The 20,307-nt window shown below is 36.6% G+C and overlaps 2 protein-coding genes and 1 long non-coding RNA gene across 3 annotated transcripts; 1 reads left to right on the forward strand and 2 right to left on the reverse strand.

The window, feature by feature from the left end:
• Nucleotides 1-1,527: 1,527 nt before the first annotated feature.
• On the reverse strand, nt 1,528-3,914 carry Ns2 (nucleostemin 2). The gene is made up of 2 exons (XM_073979639.1): nt 3,557-3,914; nt 1,528-3,488 (listed from the first exon to the last, which is right to left on the reverse strand). The coding sequence occupies exons 1-2, from the start codon at nt 3,764-3,766 to the stop codon at nt 1,680-1,682; spliced, it is 2,019 nt and encodes a 672-aa protein (XP_073835740.1). The 5' UTR covers nt 3,767-3,914; the 3' UTR covers nt 1,528-1,679.
• A 1,102-nt stretch (nt 3,915-5,016) lies between these two features.
• On the reverse strand, nt 5,017-5,729 carry LOC141399673 (uncharacterized). Its single transcript, XR_012411898.1, has 2 exons — nt 5,636-5,729; nt 5,017-5,574 (listed from the first exon to the last, which is right to left on the reverse strand). It is a non-coding gene; the product is annotated as an uncharacterized lncRNA (long non-coding RNA).
• Nucleotides 5,730-13,365: 7,636 nt separating this feature from the next.
• Nucleotides 13,366-15,048, forward strand: Tango4 (transport and golgi organization 4). Its single transcript, XM_073976437.1, has 2 exons — nt 13,366-13,597; nt 13,653-15,048. The coding sequence occupies exons 1-2, from the start codon at nt 13,485-13,487 to the stop codon at nt 14,944-14,946; spliced, it is 1,407 nt and encodes a 468-aa protein (XP_073832538.1). The 5' UTR covers nt 13,366-13,484; the 3' UTR covers nt 14,947-15,048.
• Nucleotides 15,049-20,307: the final 5,259 nt, after the last annotated feature.

Consider the following 20,307-nt stretch of genomic DNA (forward strand, 5'->3'; position numbering starts at 1 on the left):
AATAAGTGCAACGCGATGGAAAAATATACAAACCTGTCAGAATGCCGCCCTGAGAACTGCAATAGGGAGCCTCCTCATGCCTTCTACGGAGGACACAATGATTTTTCCAGTACAGCAACACAATGGTATGATCTCGTTGCAGTACTTGCTCGGGGGTTCCGTGAAAGGGATAGGTCCCCACCCAGGCATGTCAGGATGGATTTTCATGATCTAGAAAGAGAAGTCCAACATTGCAAGAAAGAACCCCTAGATCAACAAGCCGATCAAGCAGGTTTAAACAGAATTCAGACAGATGCAGTAGCAGATACCATAAACAACTATCGGGTGTGGTCCACGCAGAACATTCCCCATCTTTCGCAGCTGAGGAGCGTCAAGGATCGATGACACTGCGCAAAACATCTGCCCAGTATGCGGCACAGCCACTCACGATACACTACAATCTTTCAACCATCTTTACAACCCATCGAATCAGCCTCATTCCTAGAACTGGAGATAGAACAAACTGGAGAGTTGCAACATTGGAGCCGGGATACTGTTAATACAACAATAACAGCACTCTGTACAAAGGAAATAAAGGACGTTCTCAAACATCATTGTCAGATTCCATAACCTCCTCCACGTGAAATCCAGTGTCGAAGTATGAAATAAGGTGCTTAAAACTTTAACGGGCACGGATTGGGGTGAGGACAAGGAAACTCTCGTTGCAACATATGAAGCAATCAGCAAATCTGTCCTCATTGGAGAGGTTAACAAACAATTGAAAATAATGTGCAATGCATCGCTACCGGATATTTCCAGATGACGAACGTGGACTCATGTATATGGAGAACGAGGTTACTGACAGTAAGGCACCAATAACAATCTTGAAATGTAGGTCGAACGCTCAACTATCTTATGATGCATTGCCAAAAAATAGTTTGGTAGAACATTGGATTAAAGAGACATGTGTCCGCAACGGCATTATTAGATGATAATTTTATCAGGTAACAACATCCGCGACGTATCCGCTTACATTTTCAGATACTTGCCCACAAAGCTAGCTCTGATAAACATGACAATGTTGAACCTGTCAAACAAATACGACCCCCCTTAAAAACACCTTGCGTACGTCCCTGAACAGCGTGTAGTAGTCGTGTAAAAAACTTATCTCGTGGAACAGAACAGTTGACACTTCGGGGGTTATTCTGAACGTAAATTCTCGGTGCGTTTTCTCCTTTAACTTTCAGAATAATACCCATCAATTTGCATTGGTGGACGCAAGTCGGAAAATCTCCAAAACTTATTAAACTCTTAGCCTTTTGTCGCTATCCCAAGCCCTTCTAACAACTTGTAATTTTCCAATGACATTATTTACCACTTGAATAGAAATGGTATATCGACAAATTTTGTCTAGGACTGCACCAAAACGTGGAACTACGTAAGATCATTTTCGTTTACTAGCAACCCCCACATTTCTTAAGTATTCTTTAGCCACGTAAAACTTCTCCTCACATAGGAGTCCCATATCATTCAACTAATATACACGGCTTTCGTTTAACAAAATAAATCATTCTTTATTTGTTATTCTGGCCTTATAGCTAATAAAAGTTTAAAAGAGTAGAGTAGTAATAACCAATGTAGTAAAAATGGTACATTTTATAATATACGCAGGGTCTTAAGAAAAGTAACTGTTAATTTACTTAATTTTTCGCCTTCTTATTACGATTGCGATTTTTAACATTTGTAACTTCATAGAAATTGCTACCGACTTTCTTACGTTTCTCCTGTCTCTCCAATGTGCGCTTTTGTTTTGCTGTCAATTTCTTTTTGGCGGGAGGAGCTGATGGCCCATCTGATTCACTACCCGAATCTTCAATTTCTTCACGCACCCTAAATTTACCAGATGATGTAATGGCAACATTTTTGGTTCTCTTCGGTGCGGCCTTTTTGTGCACAACCTTCTTAAGATCTTCATCGTATTCATCTTCTGAATAGAAATCACTAGCACCATCACTGGAATCCTCATCGTCTTCACCCTGTTTGAGTAGACGTGCCTTTTTGCGTGCTGCTCTTTCAGCTTTCTGTTGTTCCAAAAGTTCCAAATCGATTTTATCCAATTCTTTGATATCATCCTCCACAAAATCAACAGCCACTTTGATTTTACGGAAATCTTGTAGTTGTTTGAATTCTTTTGCCTTTTTCACAGATTCGCTTACAACAGTGGCTGTTTCAGATTTTTCATCAGCCTTCTCCTCGGATTCATCCTTTTGAGTTTCCACCTTTTCGGTGTCATGGGATTTCGGTGTTTCATAACCTTCAGGGGCAATATAGAATGGCAATTTTCCTCTTTGGAAGTCATTTAGTATCATACGTGCCGTCACAGTAATGTCAGGTTCTCCGCCCTTCAGTAACTTGCCCGATTTCTTTGCCAACTGCTCCAGAAAGTCTATATGCGAAGACCAACGTTCAATTTTATAGGTTTTAGAGATATATTCAGGGCGAATGCGTTGCAATACCGTTTCAACATAATCTTCGGGATTTGTTACCAATTCCACACGAACAACACCCTTGAGAACCTTTTCGGTGTCAGTTTCAGCCGAGGGATAAACAACACCAGGACAATCAATGAGGAAAATACGTTTCATCAGCGTAATATACTGCCAAACTTTTGTTTCGCCAGCAATGGGAGCAACTTTACAAACTTTCTTTGATCTCAAGGCATTGATAACTGAAGACTTTCCCACATTGGGGTAGCCAATGAAGCCAACACTGATTTGTTTCTTGTCTATATGTAGTTTACCCAGCTGACGGAACAGATTGATAAGGGCACCTTTACCGAAGGGATGTTGCAGCGAAGCATGGAAAGCAATGGTAGGATATTCAGCACTTAATATGGCTACCCAACGCTGGGTTACCCACACAGGAACTAAATCCACTTTGTTCAATATAAAGAACAAATGTTTGTGGGGCTTTTCTTTGCGTAAAAATTCTTCAATATATTTGGAACGTGTACCCATGGGATCTCTGGCATCTAGAACCTGTAGAAGGACATCTGAGGCATCTACCACTTTATGTAGTTCATTCCAAATACGTTTACTCTGACCAGCAGCAAATACCCAATCTCTTTGGGCATCCTTTACACCAGTATCTTCTCGTACCAAATCAACATCCTTTGTGGCATCATATTCATCCGCTTGTTCCTCGACTTTACGGCTCAAGTCTTCCAAATCACGAACCTTGATATTTACTCGTTTCCTTTGTTTCTTTGGCCCAAAAACACTTTCAAAACTTTCTGTTTCCAAAAGATGAACCCGCTGATGTTTAGCTGTTTCATTCAACAGTGTTATGGGCAATTGACTGGGTTTCATAATAACCTGATATGGATCTTTGACAGCTTTTCCTATTTCATCCTGGAATTTCTGCAGCGCTGACTGGGATATGACGCGAGAATTGCTAAACCATTTTGGTGTTGGTTCAACTCTTGCCATAGTACCAGAGGGAAGACGACCCTGCAAAAAAATAAAACGCAAGATATCAGATCTGTTCATGCTACGGGTTATTCCATATACTCGCTTACCTGGAAGGGTGCTGGAGTTAAAATTTTACCATTACGATCCCTCTTGGCTTTGAAATTTCTGTACATCTGCAACCGCTTGATGGTACCCTTTGTTCTTGGATTAGCTACTCCCTTAAGGCCAGTTTTGGGTCTTTCGGGGTTCATGGAATGGTTGGACTTGTTGAACCCCTGTTTACGGGGAGCCCCCGAAGTACTTCGAACTTTCGGCATGTTGGCCCGGTGTTTATATTAATGAAATAATTTAAATTTTACGATATATAACTCGTGGCGTAAAACTACTTAAACATGCCGTGTCGAATGTCAAAAACGAAAAGAATAAAAATAGCATGGTTTGTGATGAGACTATTTCGATAACTTTTGCACCACAAAATTATCGATATCAATTCAGTAATGCCATGTTCATACCAGCATTTGTATCACGTTGTTCGCTCTCATAATTATGTAGACGAATTAACCCGTTCATACGGCATGGTACATTATGTCATGTTCGATCCTGATACCGTAAAAACATCTCTTGATGAATTAATACCCAATGCCGTATCAAAAGTCACCAAATTCACAACACCTAGATCAATTAAAAACCACACGGACACAGGTCTCCTATTAGTAACACTGGTACCAGGCAAATCAATCACAGATATTTCCCATATTAGAGAAATACAAAAGCAACCTGTTACATGGGAAAAACCAAAAAAGACAAAAATGGAGATTCAGTGTCGTAGGTGCCAACGCTGGGGCCACGTAGCTAAAAACTGTGGTTCAGAATATAAGTGTGTAAAATGTGATCAGAAGCATCTACCTGGAGAGTGCCAGAGGAAAAAGACAGATGCAAGTGAACCTTTCTGCATAAACTGTAACGCAGTTGGCCACACTGCTAATTGGCGGGGCTGCCCCATCTTTAAAAAGTATGCTGCAAAGCGGAAAGAACAAATACAAAACGTCATTAAAATCAAAGAAGCTGCAAGACAAAATGTAAGTAAAGTTTTACCACATTCTGCAGTTACTCCAAACAAAACGTTTGCCAGCTTTCTTCAACCTACAAAACACAACAATACCAAACCGTCAGTTGTCAACGAGTTCCTTAAACTAGCCGACGTATTCCTTCAACCAGAGGAACTTACTCTTGAACAAGAGATAAACATATTTTTAGCTGAATTCAACAACATGTCAAAGATTGACGCAAAGAATGAATTTTTGCGTATTTTAAGAAAAGTTCAGTCAACTTATGGACCATAGGTCGCTTAAGCTACTCACATTCAACGTTCGATCTCTTTTAGATCGCAGCCGCCAAATTGAACTAAGTAAATACCTGTCAGATAACAATATTGATATTGCATTCATCCAGGAATGTCATCTCCGTAGGCAAAGAGGAGTAAATATAAATAATTATACCTTTATATATGATCATTCACCTATTGGGGTAGCAATCCTGCTAAAGAAAACACTCAATTATAAGCGTGTTGTAGTTGAGAATGTTACTTTTAATGCAGTATTTATAGATATTGAAACCAAACGAAACAACATCTTAAGTAAATATTTGCTTGGATCCCTTTACATTCCTAGTAACTGTAACACTCAGCAGTTAATCGCTGGATTGGACGGTTGTCTTTCGTCGACAGCAGATTACGATGGTTTCATTTTTGGCGGTGACCTTAATGCCAGGCACAATTCTTGGGGTGATGTCATGGATAATTCTAACGGCAAATCCCTTCATAATTGGCTTCTAGACAACTGTACTGACGTCACTCGAATCTGTGATTCAACCCCGTCGTATCCAAATGGACCGTCTTTCTTGGATCATTTCCTCGTCAGTCCCAGCCTCATCGGCATTCAATCGGAGAATATCAAAATTTCGAGTCTTCCATCATTCTCGGACCATTTTCCCCTTAAGCTAGAAGTAAACTTTGATTCGGGCAGTATTATTCAAAGATCTCATCACAAAATCACATCATACAAATCGACAGACTGGAATAGTTACCGCCAACAGTTTGAAAATGCAACAAGTCGAATATTGCCTCCTGCAAATAGAAATCTCATTAATAGTGAAATAGACGAATATATCAAGAATTTTGAGGATACCTTTCATTGTGTACACGATCAACATTGTAAAAAAATTGAAATCAAAGACCATAAAATGCCTCTACCTGAAAATATAAAGAAATTTTACAAAATTAAACATCAATGGCAAAGGGAGCTCAAGAGATTGTTTCACAGGGACGGCAACAGATTGAGTAGAGAGTACAATATTTTGTCCAAACAAGTACAACTCCTTAAACAGATAATTAGAGATTTGGTAAAACAAGAAGAAGCTAACATTTTTAATCAAAAATTGGAAAATATCAAGCCGGGACCATCGGCCTTTCAGCAAGTTTACCAAATTGTGGGCAAAACCAAAGCACCTTTTTGCGACAAAATATATAAGAATAATTTGGTTGTGACATCTGACAATGGGATAGCAAATGTCTTTCATGACTATTATGCAGATATTTTTCAAGAGAATATCCCGGAAATGCCATTTCCTAACATCGAAAATCTTATCAGAAGTCATTTGCAGTCTGTCTCCAATCATATATACTCATTTAGTGAGGAATTTAACGCAGTACAAAACCCGGACAATTACCATTTCACTAATATTGCTACCGTCAAATCACACATTTCCAATGTAAACAGGAAGAAATCTAGCGGTATAGATGGTATTTCCAATTTCGTGATGAAAAACTTCCCTGATTCTGCCATAAAATTTCTCACAATAATCTTCAATAACTGTCTAAATAACGGCTACTTTCCAAAATCATGGAAAGTTGGGAAAATTATTCCAATAAAAAAGAAATATAACAGCTCTACACCTGAAGACTTCCGCCCGATATCATTATTATCAAATGTTGGCAAGATTTTCGAGCGTATTCTCCGCGATAAGCTAATGAGCGAATTTATAATACACCCAATATCTTCATTCCAGTTTGGCTTCCAGGCAGCACATTCTACAAATCACGCATTGCTGAAACTCCATAATGACGTAACGAGTCATCTGAGACAGAAAGTTTGTACGGTAGCCATATCCCTGGATATCCAAAAGGCTTTTGACTCCGTGTATCATAAAGGCATAATTTATAAATTGATTCAACTCAATATTGATCCTTTTTTAACAAAAATATTCCTAAACTTCCTGACAGATAGGAAATTTTCGGTCCTCATAAATGATTGTATGTCTGGCTTTGGAGATGTCAAGAGTGGCGTACCGCAAGGCAGTGTACTGTCGCCATTACTTTTTAATCTCTTTTTATATGATTTTCCACATCAAACCGATAATTCAAAGGCGATATTGTATGCTGATGATTGCCTCATATATAGTCACAACAGCTCACCTATACATGCTCTTACTGATGCGGCTTATCATCTTGGAAAAATTAATGCATTCTATAAAAGATGGGGAATTAAAATAAATGCAACTAAATCGGAAGCTATATGCATAAGAAATCAGTCAGGGAAGTGTCATAGATCAGTGGTTCCGGAATCTAAGGTACTGCATCTGCAACTCGATGGGGTTGAAATTCCATTTAAAGATTGTTTTAAATACTTGGGGATAAATATCAATAAGTTATTTAAATTCAATGATCACGCCAGAGCTTCACTCAAGAAAGCCAAAAAGACTGCTGGACGATTCTCATCATTATTATGCAACAGGTATCTGCCACAAAATACCAAACTACTATTATATAAAGTGGCAATCCGACCAATCCTTAGCTACGGCTTTCCGATTTGGTTTACAATCTCCCCAACTATAGCCAAGGAGATAGAGATATTTGAGAGGAAGATTATTAGAAAGTGCGTTGGGAAAAATTATCAAAACCCCACCAAGCGATATTCCAATCAATATATTTATAATTCTGCCAATATTATACCATTCTGCAGATACGCCCTTGGTCTCCAAAAAAGATTTGTGGATAACTTGGCATCACATGAAAATAACCTTTTGAGTGAGATTTATTATTCCGAAGAAAACATTAACTGGACGGAAGTTTCATATCTTTCGCCAGTTGGCATTATAAATGAGAACATTGACAGCGATCTCAATCTGTATTTATTACCAGACTTTTACGCCAAGACATCTGCTGGAACACACAGAGGATAAATTTAAATACTGTGATATTTTATTTAGTATTTATTAGATTAAAAAAATATCTCACATCGTACCTTATTATACTATTAGTCGATGGTCAGACTAGCACGATTTCAACATGGCGACGTCAAGTTTATAGGCGAGGGGTACGAAATAGTGAAACCCATGTACATGGTTTTCTGTGTTTGTTGTGTTGCCTCTTCTTGTTGTTCGTTGCAAGATTTTTTCTTCCATTTTTTTTTTCATTTTTATTTTCTCAAGCAAACGTTAAGAACAAAGCAAGCATAAAAAGATTTAATAAAAACATTAAATTAATAAAATAGTGAAAATTTAACTATGTATTAATATTAATTTAATTATAAATGTTAATTATTTTGTGCTGTTTTTAGTTTATTTATGTTTGTTTTGTTTTTATTGGTATGAGAAACACAACAAACGCGAATGGTAAAATAAAGAGGACACGAAAAAATCTGAAATTTCACTTTAACGTGTGTGGACACTAACGAAACTTGAAAAGAAATTTTAACGAAATTGGTTTCAAGAAACCTTGCTAGTCTGACCATCGACTTATATAGCTTATTCATCTTTAATCAAGCTTTAATATTTCACACTAAGTCATTTTGTTTGTTTTCATCATTGCTTTCGCAATATGCACTTGTTTACCATACATTTTCGCAGATGCACTATTTATGTAGTTTACATTTCACGATAGAAATATTATTCTAACATAAAGTCGTTATGTTTTTTTAACATCAAATTGATGTTAAGTTTTATTGTTGATTATTTAATTGTTGATTATTTTTAAGTATTTTGTGCACAATGTCGCACTATCTGTTAAAGATAAGACCGCGAGCAAGTCTTCTTATACGTTTTTGTTAGTTTGTTTACATATATGCTCTGTTCCAGAACCTGCAAGAAGCTACTACTTTTTACTACGATAACAATTTTCCCTTTATGTTATCGGAAAAAGTAGTAAAAATTAGTAGATTCTTGCAGTACTGGAACAGACCAATCATGTACGTAAACATATTCACTTTGGCACGTAGCCTTTACGATTGACAGTGTGTAGTAGAATAAAACGATATAGTTCTACGATTAATTATTGTTATCGATAAGTTCAAATCAATTGTAATCGAATGGAAAAAAGTCTCAATAAATTTTACTTACTTACTTACTTACTATGTCATGTTCAGACGAGCGTTTCAATTACGTTGTTCGCCTGTCGAACGACGTACACGAATTAACCCGTTTCCACGACACCATTCGTAATTAACAGAAACATAAACAAAATTTCCTTCGATTTTGTTTCCTTGTTTTCACGAAAATTTGAACCGTAAACACATAAAATATACAATAAATAAAGAGAAAAAGCAATAGACTTTCCTTCAAATCTATCTTCTATATTTAACTACACACATTTCATTCATTTCTTCCATAAATTCTGAATAATTTTGTATTTTCAATATATTTTTATATGTTTCTATTTTCAAAATTAATGAGAGAGAGACATGTCAATACAATTTTTGTGTATACGGACTTTCAGTTATTTGTTTCCTTTTTGTTTCTGATTTCTTACGCGATTTTGAACTAATGGACAAGAAATGTGTGTGGAATTAAGAAGGAAACACAACCATCTTGCTTCTGCATCTATATAAAATGTTTAGTTCATTAATTTTCATTCATCTATTTCCTTTTTTCTAAAAATTGTTGTGTTTTCAACAAATTTTTCAATTTTGAATTTAGACAACTGCAATAAAATAAAAGAGAAAATTTGCGATGATTTAAATGTATACTAGACGTTAAACCCTTAACTTTTTATTCATGTTTTGCAGTTTTTCTAAAAATGTTTGGGTTTTTAATGACTGTCATAATTAATTTATTTCGATAAATTCTCCCATTTGTTAGAGATGGGACATATTTCATCGTCGTTCTGAGAGTAATTTAAATTGAACAATGTACACAAATTGTTGTTCGTTATCAAAATTTTGTATTGGACATGAAGTAATTGTATCGTAATTTGGGGTCGAACAACGAATAGTGAGTGAATTACCGCCAGTCTGAACAAGGCATAAGTGGGCTCACGATAGTTCTGGCAAACCATCGATATTCCCAACATTAGATATTTTCGATATAATAGTTTAAATAATCGATTGCTATCGATATTATCGTTAATTTGTCACCACCATTCATTTGGAAATGAAAATGGCGAAAATGTCTTCGATTTTGTTGACATTTTGCACAAATAGTTCACAGAAATCAAAAAGGAGAAAATAAACAATTGATTTTATTTAGAAAAAATACATTTTTCTTTTTCGAAAAATTTGTACGTGTGACTACCAACTTACTTTCTTACATCAACAAACCCGAAAACCCGCCAATTTCTGTAAATTTCAGTGAATTTTAGGTTAATCCGATAATATCGATGAACAAAACTATCTATCGATATTGTATTTTTAAAAAATAATCGATATTATCGATGGTGCCATCGATTTTTTGCCAGCTCTAATGTTTATATTATGCTTGGTTTACATTTACGAAATCCACTCGATTTCAACTGTCAAATCCATAGGTTATAGTGCGGTTACACTACAGTTTTTTTGCCGGGTTAACCCACTTTATGTGGATTTATTGCTTAATCTGGTCAAATCTGACCAGATTTGCCATACAAAAATTAAATCCTCTCACGACTGGGTTTATTTTAAATCCGGCACAAATCCACCAAAAAAACAGTGTTGTATTCGGTATTTGTGCAAAAAAAATCCAACTCTACTCAAAAAGTACCAAAATTTGCAACTGTTTTTGCAACAGAGTTTGTCGTGTTTTACACGTTTACGATTGGTCGCATGAGATTTTATTGAGTTAATAAATCTAAAGTTATTTGAAAATCATAAAATTATTTATTTTTTTAAATTAGACACTTTTTTAACAAAAAGTACTCTTGATACCATGATACAAAAATGTATCCCTGTGTGTAAAATATACCAATATGAGCAAAGAGGCGACGATATCTCATACGAGAAATTGTAAAAGTGTAAAACACGACTTTATTAGTTATTTTGTATGTATACGTAAACAAACATCAGCTGACAGTTTATATCCTCGAAAAGCTAAGTGTAACCAGCAAAGATTAACCCACTGGATCTATTAAACCCAGTGGGTTAACCTATAATAGTGTAACCGGGGTATTAAACGTCAAATGAAATCCAGATGAGATTTCATTTGACGCTTGAGCTATGAAATGGTCTGTTCCAGTACTGCACATTTCTACACATTTTTGCTATTTTTTTTCGATAACATAAAGGAAAAATCGGTTATCGGAGTAAAAATGTGTAGAAATGTGTAGTACTGGAACAGACCAAAAGTGACAGTTGAAATCGAGTGGATTTCGTAAATGTAAACTTATGCTTGGTTTACATTTACGAAATCCACTCGATTTCAACTGTCAAATCCATAGGTTAAACCATGGTACAATAAGGTAGAGGTAGGCCAGGTATGAAAATCACTGAAAAATTCCACCCTGCAGGCATGGCTTAAAACGTCAAATGGCATGGTACAATAATAATGGTAGATGTATCTTCATAGCTATCCCGTTTTGCAAAAACACATGGAACATAGAGCTTCACTTTTTATATGTTAATATGCTGTTTATATTAGAGCTTTTTGGGAGGTTAACCTTCATTATCAGGATTTGTTTGACGTATGTGTAATGGAATTGACATTTAAAACCCAGTGGGTTTGTTAAATCCGGTTATATATAAACGTACTATAAAGGGTCAAATAGATTAGAAAATTTCTTTAGTTAGGCTCCGGAATATTTTTGTTGGAAAAGTGGTCCAAAAATAGCAAAAGTTCTTCCCAAACTTATGACAGTGAAAAAATGCCATTCACTTATTTTCTACTTGACAAGTTTGGCTAATCTGACATCGCGATTGCTGGCATCCGATTTGCAGATAAATGTCAGCAGAATTTTTACAAAAATTGTAATTTTTACATTCCCGTACTTTTGGAACAAATTTAAATTAATATCAATATTTGATAAATCGTTCATTCGTAAGTTTTGCTAAAAAAATCAAAAATTTTATTTTGCTACGCGAATACATATTTTTTGTACTTGATTTCAATTTTAAGATATAGTATTACAGCAGAAGTTTTTTGTTGAAACAATTCAGCGATGCATCTACCTTTATGATTGCATAATGCCAAAAAAAGTACAAAATGTCAACCCTGCTTTTGACAGATTAGGCCATAAAAAGAAAAAAATTGTAATCAGTTGTTAGCTGTGGCCTACCTTTACTTTATTCTACCATGGGTACAACCATGGTACAATAATTCTTAGGTAGGCCACGTTATGGCTTAATCTGTCAAAACCGTGTTGACATGCAGAGTTGATATTTATTATTGATCAAAAAACTCAACTCTGTTTTGTTTTCATTTCAACATTTCGTTCTTCTTCTTCTTTGTTTACTCATCCGTTATCATTCATCAAAATAATTTTGACGTTTTACGCCATAGCGACAGGGTTGTATTTTTTTGGCGATTCTCATACCTGGCCTACCTATGAATTATTGTACCATGGGTACAACCTTTGCAACCTTCCATGCTTGTGGAAAGGCCGAAGTGGTGAACATTGTATTAAAAAAATGTGTCAATTTTTAAAGCTTATTTACCCATACATATCTAACCAGTATGGGTAAATAAGCTTTAAAAATTTAACAGGAATACCATCAACACCCACTGATTGTGATTTAACTCGCCTAAATGCTCTGAAAACATCAATCTCGAAAACGCAATTAAAGGAAAACGCATAATCAAGTCTGTTAGTATCGGGCAAGTCAACATACGCATTACGAATTTTATGTGGTCGGTTCCTTTACTTTTAAAAATGGTAACAGTGGCAAAAAATGGTAAAAGTGGTGAACTGGTCTTATATAAATTGTATGGTTGTTGAAGTAAGTCCCAATTTACATTAGGCGAGTTTACTTGCGGCAATTGTCAGTTTGTAGGTGAGAGAGGGTGCTGAGAGGCAAAGGGTTACCATATGCCTCACCTCTCTCTCCAACAAAATGACAATTGCCGCAAGTAAACTCGCCCAATGTAAATTGGGACTAAAGGAACGCTTTGCAGGTTAAAAATGGTAAGAAATGGTAACCTCAGGCAGGTAAAGGAACAGAGCTATGGTTTTCGGCAAAATATACATTCAAAACATTAACGTCAAAATCCGTTTCGAGATTACTGTCACTACCAACGACACCGCCAGCACGAAGCTGTCGCCAGACCTGTGTTGCGTTTAGTCCACAAAAAATGTTTTTTTTTTTGTGAAGTATTTCCTACGTTCATTTCTAAGAACAGACTTAGCTCTGTTTCTAAGGGTACAATATACTGCTCTATTTTGCTGCGTAGGAAGAAAAGTTCTCGTATGCCATATCTCGCAAAGATTTAGATAGTATTATAGATTGATGACATATACGCAATGAAATTGACATTTGAAACCCAGTGGGTTTGTTAAATCCGTTTATATATAAACGTATTATAAAAAGCCACAATATAAACAATAAATCAATCATTATAAATTTTGCAAGGTTTCACACGAAATCATGAAAAGCCAACGAAATAATTATAAAATCCCGAAGGTAAACAAACTATTATTTTCCCACGATTAATCGATTTTTTATAAAAATCGATTTAGAGATCTCTGCAGTTTATAATAAACAAACACATTTCGGCGAGGACCGCCGCATTGGCATTGGGACGGTGTCTTGAAGAAATTTTAATTTTGGGTTTTTAAATAGGAACTATTAGGATTCCAAAATGGAAGAGGTACAAAGACACAGTGTACATACGCTTATTTTCCGTTCCCTAAAACGTACCCATGATATGTTTGTATCAAATCAAGGAAATCTGCCAGAAATTGATGAGAAACTGTAAGTATAGTGCAGTGAAGAACGCTGATCTCAAATAAACGTTTACAACTTTCAGGGAAGCAAGAAGAAAATCTATTAAGGCCCGTGATAGTTATAAATTAGTATTTGATCGTGTGGCAAAAGCTGAACAAGCTAAGAAACTTTCCAATGGTTCTAATGCTGGAGCAATACAAGCACCTGAACCCCTGCTAGCCATTACAGATGGCTCGGCAAACAGTAGGGATAGCCAATTGGCTTTAATGGATTCAGGAAATAAACCTGCGGATGCACCAGTTAGTAATTCCCTTGTATCTGCAGGAATGCGCTCTGCAGGAGGTGCCAGCAATGTCCAATTAATTCCAAAAAAGGCACCCACAATACCCAAACCCTCTTGGCATGCACCATGGAAATTGTCCCGCGTTATATCTGGTCATTTGGGTTGGGTACGTTGTATTGCGGTGGAGCCAGGCAATGAATGGTTTGCAACCGGCGCTGGAGATCGTGTCATAAAAATTTGGGACTTAGCAAGCGGTAAACTAAAACTTTCACTTACCGGTCATGTGAGTACCGTTCGCGGTTTGGCTGTAAGTGCCAAACATCCATATCTATTTAGTTGTGGTGAAGATCGTCAGGTAAAATGTTGGGATTTAGAATACAACAAAGTGATACGACACTATCATGGCCATTTATCTGCCGTCTATTCTTTGGCTTTACATCCAACCATTGATGTTTTGGTAACATCAGGGCGTGATTCAACAGCACGCGTATGGGATATGCGTACAAAGGCAAATATTCATACACTTACAGGACATACAAATACTGTGGCCAGTGTTGTCGCCCAGGCCAGTAATCCACAAATTATAACCGGATCTCATGATTCCACAATACGCCTATGGGATCTAGCGGCAGGCAAAAGCGTTTGTACGCTTACAAATCACAAAAAGTCTGTGCGCAGTGTTGTCCTTCACCCAACCTTGTATATGTTTGCTTCAGCCTCCCCCGATAATATAAAGCAATGGCGTTGTCCCGAGGGCAATTTTGTACAAAATATTTCCGGTCACAATGCAATTGTAAATTGTATGGCCGTTAATCCGGACGGTGTATTGGTTTCAGGCGGTGACAACGGCACAATGTTCTTTTGGGATTGGCGTACAGGTTACAATTTCCAACGTTTCCAAGCTCCCGTTCAACCAGGTTCAATGGACAGTGAAGCCGGCATATTTGCAATGTCTTTTGATCAATCGGGTTCACGATTAATTACCGCCGAAGCTGATAAAACAATTAAAATTTACAAAGAAGATGACGAAGCGACCGAGGAGTCACATCCGGTCAACTGGAGGCCGGAAATATTGAAAAGACGCAAATTCTAATTTAATAGAATTTTTAAATTTTTACTTTGAGTTTTCTTTTATAATTACATTTTTAATATATAAGATAATAAACTTTAGATTAAAATCGGAGGTGTTTCCTAATTTGTATGTTTGAATAAGGGAGGGACAAAATCGGTAACATTAAAGAGCAAAATTATGAATGAAAAGTCGTAGAGGTAAATGGTGCTAAGTCTAATTGTCAGAATTTATTGTATGTGGTACCACAAGTAGTCAGCTAGTGCTTGGAAACAGAGGGGGTGAGACCGATTACATTTTACCAACTCTTGACTTCACTATACCTGACGTTTTAATACCCGATAGGGATGAATGGGTTCAGTGCAGACCAATTCCTGATAGCCTATCTATCTTAACTGATGGGTCGAAGATGGCACTGGTGCTGGTGTGTACTCTGATGAACTGAACATTAGGTACTCGTTTAAACATAATGACAACTGTAGTGTTTCCAGGCAGAGGTCTTTGCAATATTGAAGGCACTAGTGGGAAGGACGGACTTAGCAAACAGGGCAGTCACTATATATGTCGACAGCCAGACAGCGCTAAAAGCAGTAGGGTCTTCCACTATAAAGTCTATGATCGTTCGAGATTGTAGGTCTATCTTGAAAACCTGTGGCATGTCAGTAAGATTTTGTTGGGTACCTGGTCACTGTGGTGTTGAGGGAAATGAGATTGTGGATGAACTGGCGAGGCGGGGATCACAATCAACTAACATGCAAGTGGAGGTTGGTGTGAAACCTCCGCTTTGTCATTTCATAGACAAACTCACCAGGTTCTATATTGAGAGAACCAAAAGAACTTGGCTAGATGCTCCTGGATGTCGGGTTGCAAAGTCAATCTGGCCGGTAATCTCGGCGCGTAGAACTGTTTCCCTTCTCTCGTTGTGCAAGTCGGAGATCAGAGTTGTTGTTGGGATCATTACTGGTCACTGCAACATTAGATCTATGACTTGCAAATGGGATAACAGCAGCAGTGACTACTGTAGGCTGTGTGAGGACGTGGAGACAATTGAACATTTCTCCCTGTGTCCCAGATTGAGGGCCAAAAGGCGCAGTCTTTTTGGCGTTCACACGAAGGAATCCTTGTCTCACTTCTCCTCTTCCGACCCCACAGCCTTGCTAACATACTGCAGAGGCTATGGGGCGGATTAACTTAAGTATATTAGTTAATCTACCATCTAAATATCATCTGTTTTAATCTCCTTCACTCTCTTATTACCTTTTCTACTTCTCCCCTGTCTCTTCACTTTCTATCTACTTTCTCCTATCCAAAACTAATCTCCACCTCCTTAGCTTATTTTCACTCCATCACCAGTATCTATCATCACCACAACCGGATCTGCAACTACTTACTTCACCTACAACCATCAACTACATATCAACTTTCAACACTACTCAACACCCAGGATGATCACAATGGACCACAAGGTCTCCGAGTGGAGTGGTTGCTACTTACAGCAGCTGCGCATCCTATAACCTAACCTATGGGGTACCACAAGAATCTGTCCTTGGACCTCTCTTATTTATTTCTAATATATAAAAATGGTGTAAAAAATGTATAGTAATTCATAAAATGAGAACGGCTAGGCCGATTTCTGTAAAATTTTTTGTCAGTTATTCGTATTTTCGAGGAGAAGGTCTTTAAGGCCCCCACTCATTAGTCAGTCTGACTGCCAGCATTTATGGTAGTATGTGTAAATTTTTGAAATTTTGAGAATGTATGTGTGAGTTTTCCAAGACTGATGAAAATCAAAATAGTTTTGATTTAAAAATGAACCCCCATCAGTCTGGGTGAATTGTGTTTATTTTCAAATTGTCAATAAACAATTTTGAAAACCAGGAAATAATGTTCGTGTAGGAACACAAAAAACGTAGAAATCATTCATTTGTGGAGGAGAAATTCAAGATTTTTAGACTTGACTGATGGTTGGTGCTACACACTTGTCAGTCACACATACAGAAAGGGTTCATCGGACTGACGGCACAGACTGATAAATGAGTGGGGGCCTTTACGGAAGGAAATTTTGGAAAATCTCACAGGAAAAGTCGGAAAATTGGAAAAATCGAAAATTGAGTTTTTGTATGAAATTTTATTCCTTAATAGCGAGACGAAGATCGCCGGGTCCGCTAGTTTATTCTATATCTGAATGATCTTCCGTGTCTCTTAATTCTACGACTTGTTCCACTTACATACATATACATACATATATTCGCAAATGACATATTTTTGCTTTTCATTGGCAATCGTCATTTTCCGAATTTAATTGAAAATGACATTAATTCTCATTTAAATATGTACATTTGTTCAATTTGCAACAGAAAACTCATTAAAAGTCAATCCATCGAAAACCAAAGCTTTTTTCACCAAAAATTGTGGACCTGGGTCCACGTTTGGGTATAACCCCCATATAACGGTACCTCTCGATTTTTAGGATTTAAGCTAAATTTTCCGAAAATCTATTATTTGATTGTGTCATCCAGAATAGAGGATACGCAACGAAATATTGATTTCAATAGTTTTTGTTGTACCCATGGTTCAATTAGAAAGGTAGATGCCTCAGCCCAGCTGATCGAATCTAAAACGTCAAAAAACTAGGAATTCGCAATGAAAAATCAAAACAAAAAACTATATGATTCGGTAAGTAAGAGATAACATGTCTACGCTTTATAGGCAAACACAAGCGATAAAAAGAGACAACAAGAGACCATTTGGCGAGAATTTTGACAGTTTACATTACAAAAAAAGTTGCTTTGTTGTAGCAATTCGCCGATGCATATACCTTTCTTATTGTACAATGGTTGTACCTCAAATTGGGGGGTGCTTTAGTTTGTCCGCTTATATTTGCGACCTAAAATGTTTTTTAAATTTTAACTTTTATTTATTGAATTCTGAATTCCTTATTTTTGTGTGTTTCCAATAATAAAGATATAAATAAATAAAAAGAAAAAATAATTTTGTAACTTTGTTTTCTTAAATAAAAAATAATTTAAAAAAATTAAGTTTCAGTGTTTTATTTAGAAATGCACTTAAAACTAGAAAATAATTTGTCGCTTAGCCTCAATAAATATATTGTTACGGAATTAGGTTTGACTAATCTCCGTGTAGACGTTGTTTTATTCCCCAGTACGATTTGTACCAAATAAAACAGGGTTCGTATTAGATTACGTTTCTACAATGCTTTATTTACTTTATTACACTTATTCGGAACCGACTTTAATTACTAAGCACACAGCTTGTCTCTAGTTAGCACGCAGCACTTCTTTAACCGATCTGTTCAATTCAACGCTTAAAACACAACTAACTCAATGTTGCCGTTCGTATCGCTATTTATACCCAAAATCTCCTTGGTCTAGAATTATCTACAAAATCTGGCAACACCTCTAATCTGTGCAGCGAACACACAGACGCACATTCGCACTAAGCGAAAAACCTACTCACATACATACAAGTGGACAAACACAGTAATGACGTAATTACAACAACAAACAAATGCAAGAAATAAAGAAGTAACAAACTAAACGATAATTACATGATTATGGCAAAACAAAATAAAAGCGCATTAATGAAAGGTAAAGAACTAGAATGATGAAGAGAGTTCTAGATGGTAGTTGTTGTTGCTTAAATAAAGTAACTGCGTAATACGAACTTTACGTTACAATTCAAATTTTTAAATTATCGGAAATTAAACTAAGTCCCAATTTACATTAGGCGAGTTTACTTGCGGCAATTGTCAGTTTGATGGAGAGAGAGGTGAGGCATATGGTAACCCTTTGCCTCTGAGCCCCCTCTCTCACCTACAAACTGACAATTGCCGCAAGTAAACTCGCCTAATGTAAATTGGGACTAAATTAACTTAAACCTATCAGTTATGCCATGTTCATACTAGAATTTTAATCACGTAGTTCGTTCTCATCATGGTACAATAAGAAAGGTAGATGCCTCAGCCCAGCTGATCGAATCTAAAACGTCAAAAAACTAGGAATTCGCCGTGAAAAATCAAAACAAAAAACCATATGATTCGGTAAGTAAGAGATAGCATGTCTACACTTTATAGACAACACACAAGCGATAAAAAGAGACAACAAGAGACCATTTGGCGAAAATTTTGACAGTTTACATTACAAAAAAAGTTGCTTTGTTGTAGCAATTCGCCGATGCATCTACCTTTCTTATTGTACCATGGTTCTCATAATTACGTACACAAATTAACCCATTCATACGACATGGTACACAATCAGTGTTGCCGAATTTGACGATTTATCGTCATTTTGACGATTTTTTGGCCCAAAATTGGAAAATGACGATTTGACGATTTTATGTCCTGAAATGACGATTTTCACGTAAGCCAAAAGTACATGAAATAAAACAGTTGGTCTGTTCCTTTACTTTTAAAAATGGTAACAGTGGCAGAAAATGGTAAAAGTGGTAAACTGCTATCATATAAATTGTATGCTATTAAAAGTAAGGGAACACTTTACAGGTTAAAAATGGTAAGAAATGGTAACCTCAGGCACGTAAAGGAACAGAGCAAGTATAACTGTATTCTAAGTCCTAATTTACATTGGGCGAGTTTACTTGCGGCAATTGTCATTTTGTAGGAGAGAGAGGTGAGGCATATGGTAACCCTTTGCCTATCAGCACCCTCTCTCACCCACAAACTGACAATTGCCGCAAGTAAACTCGCCTAATGTAAATTGGGACTTACCAAAATTTAACGAAAGTATTTAAGGTAAACAATGTTGCAAACTCGATTTTATGAGCTTCTTAAAGTTCGTAGCAATTTCCAGGCAGATTGGCTATACATATTTAGGTACATACATGTCTGGATACAAGTAAGAAAGTATCAGTCAACTGTTCTGACAATAAATATGCCGTATATTAAATATATCCATTTTGAATCAAGTATCACTGATACCAAACATTTTTAGTAACCAAACTTCTCCATAAAGGACTCGAAGTATTAAATTAGTTTTAGAGTTGTCTTGCACAATAGCCATTATAGTATGGGCCGGCAGGTTCTGGAGCTTTTGGGTCATTATCTAAGGACGTATTGACTTACTCCAGATACAAATTTTACCGTTATAAATAAGGCCAGTAGAACAACCTACTGAAAAAGAAATCAAAAGGAGCTCTTAAACTTAACTATTTCCTAGGGATGTACACGAAGGAGTGGACCGATATAGTCCATATTCCAACTTGATACATGACTGGATGAAATAATAATGTGCAAAGTCTGCTCCAATCAGAAACTCCCTGCGAGACTTATCTTGCGGATTTGCCAATTTGGTTGGTGCTGTCAGGGTTTCTTGTAGCTTTTAGGCCAATATCTCAGGAAGTATGGATTTG

This window comes from Musca autumnalis, unplaced genomic scaffold (genome assembly GCF_047663935.1).
Source record: "Musca autumnalis isolate F117 unplaced genomic scaffold, ASM4766393v1 scaffold_3, whole genome shotgun sequence".
In the NCBI taxonomy this organism is placed as follows: domain Eukaryota; kingdom Metazoa; phylum Arthropoda; class Insecta; order Diptera; family Muscidae; genus Musca; species Musca autumnalis.

What these genes read in the sequence shown, in the direction of transcription:
- Ns2 (XM_073979639.1), bottom strand. Translation starts at nt 3,766, where the DNA reads ATGCCGAAAGTTCGAAGTACTTCGGGGGCTCCCCGTAAACAGGGGTTC. An exon ending in TAACTCCAGCACCCTTCCAG is followed by an intron (nt 3,489 to 3,556) that starts GTAAGCGAGTAT and finishes ATTTTTTTGCAG; the next exon opens with GGTCGTCTTCCCTCTGGTAC.
- Tango4 (XM_073976437.1), top strand. Translation starts at nt 13,485, where the DNA reads ATGGAAGAGGTACAAAGACACAGTGTACATACGCTTATTTTCCGTTCC. An exon ending in CCAGAAATTGATGAGAAACT is followed by an intron (nt 13,598 to 13,652) that starts GTAAGTATAGTG and finishes TACAACTTTCAG; the next exon opens with GGAAGCAAGAAGAAAATCTA.